Consider the following 9,643-nt stretch of genomic DNA (forward strand, 5'->3'; position numbering starts at 1 on the left):
AAAAGATATCTCCTCTATTTTCAGATCTTCTATTTCACTCTATAAGCATTCCACCATGAAGCCGAGCATTGACAGTCTGTGTAGTGACAACTCTGATGTGTTCTCTAATATTCCAGCTAACACTACGATACGAAATACTTTACATTTTCATTCACAACAACAACTATGTTGTTGTTGTGAATGAAAATCTCAGAGAGGTGTTTGTTCTTGAGGTTGGCTGTACCTTTGACCACAGCCTAGAGGAGGCCTTTATAACCAAGATGCTAAAATATCAACAGCTGGAGCAGACCATTTCACAGCTGTGCTACAGGTGTAAACTTATAGTTTTCATATTTGGTAGCCTGGGTCATGTTCATAAGCTGGTTGTGAGAGGCCTCCAGATGGCTGGTCTACCTAAGAGAAGGGCCAAACAGTTAGCAAGGTATTGTTCAGTATCTGCTATTATTGGCAGTCGCTCAATATGGAGGAGGCGCTGCTTTTTGTACCCATGAAGTTGGATACCGTCCCTTATCTTGTATTACAGTATACTGTAACTGTATGTCAATCTGCCTTTGTCATCACCCTGTGTGGTATTATATCTTCTTTGTATGCATTATTGTGGTCGCCAATTAGGCACTCTTGTATCTGACCAACTCCCAACATCTGATTGCATTACTAGTGTTTATGTCCTTTGTACTCTGTATCTATGTGGACATAAATAGATAATTTAAATGTGTGTGTGTGTGTGTGTGTGTGTGTGTGTGTGTGTGTGTGTGTGTGTGTGTGTGTGTGTGTGTGTGTGTGTGTGCGCGGGTGTGTGGGTGACACTAATGTTTGCCTTAGTTTTGTCTGTCTTCCTATATACTTCTCTTTACCATTTTATCATTCTTGATGCCATTACTACTACAGTATTTCAAGGGGGGGCACGGTGGCCTCACAGCTAGAAGGTCCTGGGTTCGATTCCCACCTGGGACGCTGTGAGCGCTGAAGGAGTGCGTGCCGTCCGCATGTTGTCCGCATGTCCTCGAGTGCCCACCGCCCGGGTTGGGTCGTCAAAAGGGCCTTTCTGTGTGGAGTTTGCATGTTCTCCCCGTTCCCCTTGGAACCCCTCACCAAAACATGCAATATCCTGGTTGCTAATGTGGTTCCTCCTCTGGTCGTTAAGGGCGCCTGTTTCGGAGGGAGGGGAACTGGTTGGAATAGCGTGAACCTCCCACGTGCTATGTCCTACCGGTGAAGCTTCCCCTGTCAGGTGAAAAGAAGCGGCTGGCTACTGCCCATGTCTTGGAGGAAGCATGGAGCCAGTTTTGGCTCTCCCCAGATTGGCAGAGGGTGGAGCAGCAACCAGGATAAATACATTAAAAAGAATTGCACTAATGGGGGATAAAAATAAATGGGGGGGGAATATTTAGAAAAAAAACTACAGTATTTCACTTTCACTTCCTCCGTTCCCAGGCAGCCCTTTAACCTCTCTCTCTCTCTCTCTCTCTCCCTCTCTCTCTCTCCCTCTCACTCTCTCTCTCTCTCCCTCTCCCTCTCTCTCCCTCTCTCTCCCTCTCTCTCTCTCTCTCCCTCTCTCTCTCTCTCTCTCTCTCTCTCTCCACTAACAAGTGTCTTCATGTTGTGTGTAAGCAGCACGGTGAGATAGGACCTAAACCCCCTCATGAGTTGGGCCCCCACTGCGCTCCCATCCCCACCGACCCCCATCCTCCCAGTGTCAGTGGGATGTCCCAGGTGTGTGTCCTCTTGGCCCTGCTCATGCTCTGCTGCTACACACAGGTACAGTAAGACCCCCACCACCCCTACACCTCGCTCTCTGTGTCCCTCTCTGTCTGTCTGTCTGTCTGCCTGTCTGTCTCTGTCAATTCAATTCAATGAGCTTCATTAGCATGACATATGTCAATGTCTCTGTCTGTCTCACTGTCCAAAAGTGTCCATCTGTATGTCTGTCTGTCTGTCTGTCTCTCTATCTCTCTGACACGCGCACACACACACACACACACACACACACTGGGAGGTAATAATTGCTTGCCTATGCTTCTCGATTACCCAATCAAATTACTAATTATGATGAGTACTTCTGATTAGCAGTTTAGACTGGCCACCTGCCCTTTTATTCCACGATGATTATCTTAGTCCATAAACAGGATTATTTATTCAGATTGTTCTCTGTGTGTCTTTGATGGAACCACATCCCTGTGCTTATAAATATGCATGAGGCTTAATATGCTAGCTGTTGTTGGAGATGAGGATAACGCTGATGATGTTGTGCTGTTGGTGAGGATAACGCTGATGATGTTGTGCTGTTGGTGAGGATAACGCTGATGATGTTGTGCTGTTGGTGAGGATAACGCTGATGATGTTGTGCTGTTGTTGGTGAGGATAACGCTGATGATGTTGTGCTGTTGGTGAGGATAACGCTGATGATGTTGTGCTGTTGGTGAGGATAATGACGATAATTATGATGAGGGAAGTTTGGTGGTGATGCTAAAGCCAGATTTCAGAGACTGAAGCCAGGAGGTTGGTTGCGTCTTCCTCCAGGTTTCCTCCACCAACTCCCTGGAGCTTCTGAAGGAGCAGTGGGGCAGCTACAGGAACCAGTGCCTGGACCACATCAACACCACGCCCCCCGCCACTGGTGAGCTCCTCCTCCCCCCATGTGGGGTCATCAGCACGTGATGCTGTGATGCTGTTCACACCATACACGTAAGGGCAGGCACATGAGGCTGACCTAAGCCCCGGACCACGGCTTTTACAGATGAAATGATCTGCTCTCCCCTGCCCTCTGCAGGCCTGGTGTGTAACAGAACCTTTGACCAGTACGCCTGCTGGCCTGATGGACTCCCAGGAACCACTGTCAATGTCTCCTGTCCATGGTTCCTGCCATGGTACCATACAGGTCTGTCTGTGAGTGTGTGCATAATATGTGTGTGTGTGTGTGTGTGTGTGTGTGTGTGTGTGTGTGTGTGTGTGTGTGTGTGTGTGTGTGTGTGTGTGTGAGTGTGTGTGTGTGTGTGTATGTGTGTGTGTGTGTGTGTGTGGTTTGCGTGCGTGCGTGCGTACGTGCGTGCGTGAGTGTGTGTGTGCGCGTGCGTCCATGAGTGCATACTGTGTATATGTGTGCACAAGAAAGACAGGAGGAGAAAGCGAGAGAGAGCGAGCGAGGGACAGGTATTTAAAAGAAAGACCACTTTAAACATTCTTAATTGGTTCTTAATAAGTTAATTAAGTAATTATACGGAGTGAGAGTCAATGAATAGGACCTGATTGCACAGTGAAGCATCACACCCGTGCCCTTGCTATTCAGTGCCATGAAAACGTCTTACAATGTGAGATGAGTGCACTGCTGAATAGCGTGTGTGGTATTCACCCACAGTGTACACCACACTGTGTGGGCTCAATAGCGTGCAAAGATTAGTCTGCTGTTACTCTAGAGTCTTACAAAGTGTCCACAATGTGAAGATGACACACGTGGTAAATCCACTGCATGTATCGCATTGATGCTACTTTAATTCATTCACGCACACATTCATTCACCGATGGCGGCGAGCTACAGTACCACGCACAGCGTGCTGGAGCTACCACGCACAGAGCTACCACGCACAGCGTGCTGGAGCTACCACGCACAGCGTGCTGGAGCTACCACGCACAGCGTGCTGGAGCTACCACGCACAGCGTGCTGGCAGGGTTTAGTATCTGAGCTACCACGCACAGCGTGCTGGCAGGGTTTAGTATCTGAGCTACCACGCACAGCGTGCTGGCAGGGTTTAGTATCTGAGCTACCACGCACAGCGTGCTGGCAGGGTTTAGTATCTGAGCTACCACGCACAGCGTGCTGGAGCTACCACGCACAGCGTGCTGGAGCTACCACGCACAGCGTGCTGGCAGGGTTTAGTATCTCAAGCTACCACGCACAGCGTGCTGGCAGGGTTTAGTATCTCAAGCTACCACGCACAGCGTGCTGGCAGGGTTTAGTATCTCAAGCTACCACGCACAGCGTGCTGGCAGGGTTTAGTATCTCAAGCTACCACGCACAGCGTGCTGGCAGGGTTTAGTATCTCAAGCTACCACGCACAGCCTGCTGGCAGGGTTTAGTATCTCGCCCAAGGACACTTGGACATGAGGACTGGAGGAGGAGGGATCGCACCAGCAACCTCTTTTATCCAAAGTGATTAGTTGACAACCCGCTTTCCCTTGTGAGCCTCATGACACTGTGTTTTCAGGACCAACTCTACCCACCTGTCATGTGTGAAGCATCATGCAACTCACAGTCAATATAAACAACATGTAGGTCAGGTGATGCAGACTGTAAAAGGCCCATAGATATGAATATGAATATGAATGTGTCTGTTGGTCCTGATAGACTGGCAACATGTCCAGTTTCTCACTCTTTTGCCCACATACACTACATGCTCTAATAGCCTCCAGCCGCCTCCCAAGAGCCTACATCAGATGAAAGGAGTAAAGAGAATGAATGACTGTTGAATGACTTTGTTCTCCATAGAAAGTGATTCAGACTATTCACCTTATTCAGTCTGAAAACATGACTTTCTACCTACCTTGACAATTGTTAACATAAAAGACTAATGACTCACCTCCATTACAATTACAGTAAGAGTTCTGCCTCATGATCATGTCTCAAAAGCCTCAATAAAACCCATCTCAGTGTTCAGACTCTCCTTGAGATGAAATCGGGTGTGTACGTGTGTGTGTGTGTGTGTGTGTGTGTGTGTGTGTGTGCGCGTGTGTCTGTGTGTCTGTGTGTGTGTGTGTGTGTGTGTGTGTGTGTGTATCTGTGTGTGTATCTGTGTGTCCAGTCCAGCAGGGTCTGGTGTACAGAGTCTGTGGTACAGATGGTCGCTGGGCACAAAAGAATACCAGTGAATGTGAGGACGACCCTAGCCAGGTGAGGTGTGTGTTTATTATGTGTGTATGGCTGTGTGTGTGTGTGTGTGTGTGTGTGTGTGTGTGTGTGTGTGTGACTGCATGCTGAAAAGCACAATTGACTATACCTTTGTGACTGTGACCTTGTACATGATACTATCTCGTTTGTCTCGATATGTGAAGGTAAATGCTCTCTGCCTATAATGAGTTAACCATGCCACCACTGTGTGACCCACTGAGACAAGCCAGAAATCAAATCTCTCTCTCTCTCTCTCTCTCTCTCTCTCCCTCTCTCCTCTCTCTTCCTCTCACTCCTTCTCTCTCTGCCCCTCTCTCTCTCCCTCCCTCTCTCCTCTCTCTCCCTCCCTCCTCTCTCTCTCCCCCCCTCTCACTCTCCCTCCCTCTCCTCTCTCTCCCCCCCTCCTCTCTCTCCTCTCTCTCTCCCTTCCTCTCTCCTCTCTTTCTCTCTCTCCCTCCCTTTCACCTCTGTCTCCCTCCCTCCCTCTCTCTCTCTTCCTCTCTTTCCCCCTCTCTCTCTTCCTCTCTTTCCCCCCTCTCTCTCTTCCTCTCTTTCCCCCCTCTCTCTCTCTTCCTCTCTTTCTCCCCTCTCTCTCTCTCCCCTGTTGTCCCTGCAGCAGCAGTATGGCCGCATCCTCAGTCAGTTCCGCGTCATGTACACAGTGGGCTACTCGCTCTCCCTGGGAGCTCTCATACTCGCTCTGGGAATACTCATCACCTTCAGGTACCACATGCACAGGGAGGGAGGAGGGGAGGAGAAGGACGAAGAAAGAAAGAAAGAAAGAAAGAAAGAAAGAAAGAAAGAAAGAAAGAAAGAAAGAAAGAAAGAAAGAAAGTAATTAGAAAAGTAAAGTGCTGCATTAAAGGAATGTGGTTATGTTAATGCATGCATTATAGTGACAGTAAAGTCATGTATAATATAAAAAAAATATCAAACTTATCGCACCTGTCCACCAGGAGGCTCCACTGTATGAGGAACAACATCCACATGAACCTGTTTGCCTCCTTCATCCTGAGAGCCATGTCCATCCTGGTGAAAGACGCCCTGTTCGACACGCTGCTGGACCCCAGGAGCAGCAGCCACCACCAGGCAGAAGCATGGGTTAACATACCGGTTAGAGTTCACTTCCCAGGTTCCTCTATTTGTGTCAAAACCTCCCAATTTTTCTTACATCGGCTTTCTTCAAAGAACTGGACTCCATAACTCTGTCCTATATTTGGAATTATAAGAACCATAGAATTGCGAAATTGCAAAAACCCAAAGTCTGCAGGGGGGCTGGCCTTACCAGTGTTTAGGCATTATTATGGCACACCAATCACCAATCATTCTCCAACAAACACAGACAAACACAGATGTTTGTGTGGTGTGCCATGGCTGTCTGTCCTTGTTTGGAGATGTTTGGAGATGTTTGGTCAGATTCAACATGTTCAATCCTTGTTTGTCCGTGTTTGCCAATGGCACAGCAATCAAACATTCACCAACAACAACTGCCAACACCATTGGCTTTACTGTAACCCTGGACGGCAGCAAAGTCATTTGCAGAGCATCCGGCTGGCCCTGTTGGGATTCTGATTGTGACTTTTTGATTTTCACCAATTAGCACTTTTGAATGTGTCACCCTCTCTGATTGTTTGTTGCTTCCACTTCCTGTGTTGTTGTTGTTGTTGTTGTTGTTGTTGTGTGTTAGGTTGCGACTTGGTGTCGCGGTGCCATGGTGATGATGCAATACAGCGTAATGGCCAACAACTATTGGCTCCTGGTGGAGGGGATCTACCTGCACAGCCTGCTCGTTATCGCCGTATTCAGCGAGAGGAACTACTTCTACATTTACCTGGCCATCGGCTGGGGTGAATATGAACTTAAGCTATTAGACAGTGACACTGTGATGATGACAGTGACAGTGATTATTATTATTATGCAGTGATTATTACCTCTTCCAAGGAGGTTATGTTTTCGGTGCGTTTGTTTGTCTGTCTGTTTGTTAGCAAGATTATGCAAAAGCTACTAGCCCAATTTTCATGAAACCTGGTGGGAGGGTGTAGCATGAAACCTAACACTAACCCTAACCCTATCCAAATATGATTTAAAAAAATACTCAAATATTGTCACTCAGCATGGTGTACATACATAAACTAGATGAATGATGAATAGTGTGACAGTTATTGAGAGTTGATTTGAGTTAATGAGTTATTCATTTGAGTTAGTGTGGACCAGTGATGTCACTGGTCCACACTTTAACACTCAATAACTGTCAAATGAAATGACAGACTTCAAAACCGTTTACAGTTTTCTGATATACTACTGATGTTCTAATGATACAAAGCTGGTTGAAAATGGGCGGAGTGTTCCTTTAAATGGCTGTTCACTTCCATGTTTTGCCTGGCTCATTCTCAGGTGCACCGCTCATATTCGTGTTGCCATGGGTCACATTGAAATATCTGTACGAGAACGAGGGGTAAGTTTGCTCCCCTTCAGCTTAGATCTATGATCCATGTTGAGAAACAGGGCCATAGTCTTACATTCAGTTTATGTCCTTTCCCTTTTCACTCCCTCATGTTCATATTCCAAACGTATGGATATCTGATGTGTGTAGGTGCTGGGAGAGTAATGATAACATGGTATCTGATGTGTGTAGGTGCTGGGAGAGTAATGATAACATGGTATCTGATGTGTGTAGGTGCTGGGAGAGTAATGATAACAGGATATCTGATGTGTGTAGGTGCTGGGAGAGTAATGATAACATGATATCTGATGTGTGTAGGTGCTGGGAGAGTAATGATAACATGATATCTGATGTGTGTAGGTGCTGGGAGAGTAATGATAACAGGATATCTGATGTGTGTAGGTGCTGGGAGAGTAATGATAACAGGATATCTGATGTGTGTAGGTGCTGGGAGAGTAATGATAACAGGATATCTGATGTGTGTAGGTGCTGGGAGAGTAATGATAACAGGATATCTGATGTGTGTAGGTGCTGGGAGAGTAATGATAACATGATATCTGATGTGTGTAGGTGCTGGGAGAGTAATGATAACATGATATCTGATGTGTGTAGGTGCTGGGAGAGTAATGATAACATGATATCTGATGTGTGTAGGTGCTGGGAGAGTAATGATAACATGATATCTGATGTGTGTAGGTGCTGGGAGAGTAATGATAACATGATATCTGATGTGTGTAGGTGCTGGGAGAGTAATGATAACAGGATATCTGATGTGTGTAGGTGCTGGGAGAGTAATGATAACAGGATATCTGATGTGTGTAGGTGCTGGGAGAGTAATGATAACAGGATATCTGATGTGTGTAGGTGCTGGGAGAGTAATGATAACATGATATCTGATGTGTGTAGGTGCTGGGAGAGTAATGATAACATGATATCTGATGTGTGTAGGTGCTGGGAGAGTAATGATAACATGATATCTGATGTGTGTAGGTGCTGGGAGAGTAATGATAACATGATATCTGATGTGTGTAGGTGCTGGGAGAGTAATGATAACATGGTATCTGATGTGTGTAGGTGCTGGGAGAGTAATGATAACATGATATCTGATGTGTGTAGGTGCTGGGAGAGTAATGATAACAGGATATCTGATGTGTGTAGGTGCTGGGAGAGTAATGATAACATGGTATCTGATGTGTGTAGGTGCTGGGAGAGTAATGATAACAGGATATCTGATGTGTGTAGGTGCTGGGAGAGTAATGATAACAGGATATCTGATGTGTGTAGGTGCTGGGAGAGTAATGATAACATGATATCTGATGTGTGTAGGTGCTGGGAGAGTAATGATAACATGATATCTGATGTGTGTAGGTACTGGGAGAGTAATGATAACATGATATCTGATGTGTGTAGGTGCTGGGAGAGTAATGATAACAGGATATCTGATGTGTGTAGGTGCTGGGAGAGTAATGATAACATGATATCTGATGTGTGTAGGTGCTGGGAGAGTAATGATAACATGATATCTGATGTGTGTAGGTGCTGGGAGAGTAATGATAACAGGATATCTGATGTGTGTAGGTGCTGGGAGAGTAATGATAACATGATATCTGATGTGTGTAGGTGCTGGGAGAGTAATGATAACATGATATCTGATGTGTGTAGGTGCTGGGAGAGTAATGATAACATGATATCTGATGTGTGTAGGTGCTGGGAGAGTAATGATAACATGATATCTGATGTGTGTAGGTGCTGGGAGAGTAATGATAACATGATATCTGATGTGTGTAGGTGCTGGGAGAGTAATGATAACATGATATCTGATGTGTGTAGGTGCTGGGAGAGTAATGATAACAGGATATCTGATGTGTGTAGGTGCTGGGAGAGTAATGATAACAGGATATCTGATGTGTGTAGGTGCTGGGAGAGTAATGATAACATGATATCTGATGTGTGTAGGTGCTGGGAGAGTAATGATAACATGATATCTGATGTGTGTAGGTGCTGGGAGAGTAATGATAACATGGTATCTGATGTGTGTAGGTGCTGGGAGAGTAATGATAACATGGTATCTGATGTGTGTAGGTGCTGGGAGAGTAATGATAACATGATATCTGATGTGTGTAGGTGCTGGGAGAGTAATGATAACATGATATCTGATGTGTGTACTGTAGGTGCTGGGAGAGTAATGATAACATGATATCTGATGTGTGTACTGTAGGTGCTGGGAGAGTAATGATAACATGATATCTGATGTGTGTAGGTGCTGGGAGAGTAATGATAACATGATATCTGATGTGTGTACTGTAGGTGCTGGGAGA

At 46.0% G+C, this 9,643-nt stretch overlaps 1 protein-coding gene across 1 annotated transcript in view; it reads left to right on the plus strand.

The window, feature by feature from the left end:
* Window positions 1-1,704: 1,704 nt before the first annotated feature.
* Window positions 1,705-9,643, plus strand: part of gcgrb (glucagon receptor b) — a gene marked incomplete at both ends in the record, with an annotated part of 15,243 nt that continues 7,304 nt past the window's right edge. Inside the window, 8 exons of the mRNA XM_083655278.1 lie at window positions 1,705-1,758; window positions 2,521-2,617; window positions 2,771-2,878; window positions 4,797-4,885; window positions 5,499-5,605; window positions 5,839-5,995; window positions 6,570-6,729; window positions 7,277-7,337. Of these exons, the coding sequence (XP_083511404.1) occupies window positions 1,705-1,758; window positions 2,521-2,617; window positions 2,771-2,878; window positions 4,797-4,885; window positions 5,499-5,605; window positions 5,839-5,995; window positions 6,570-6,729; window positions 7,277-7,337 (833 nt within the window). The remainder of the gene's footprint in view (window positions 1,759-2,520; window positions 2,618-2,770; window positions 2,879-4,796; window positions 4,886-5,498; window positions 5,606-5,838; window positions 5,996-6,569; window positions 6,730-7,276; window positions 7,338-9,643) is intronic.

This window comes from Poromitra crassiceps (assembly GCF_964638095.1).
Source record: "Poromitra crassiceps genome assembly, chromosome: 19".
NCBI classification, from domain to species: Eukaryota; Metazoa; Chordata; class Actinopteri; order Beryciformes; family Melamphaidae; genus Poromitra; species Poromitra crassiceps.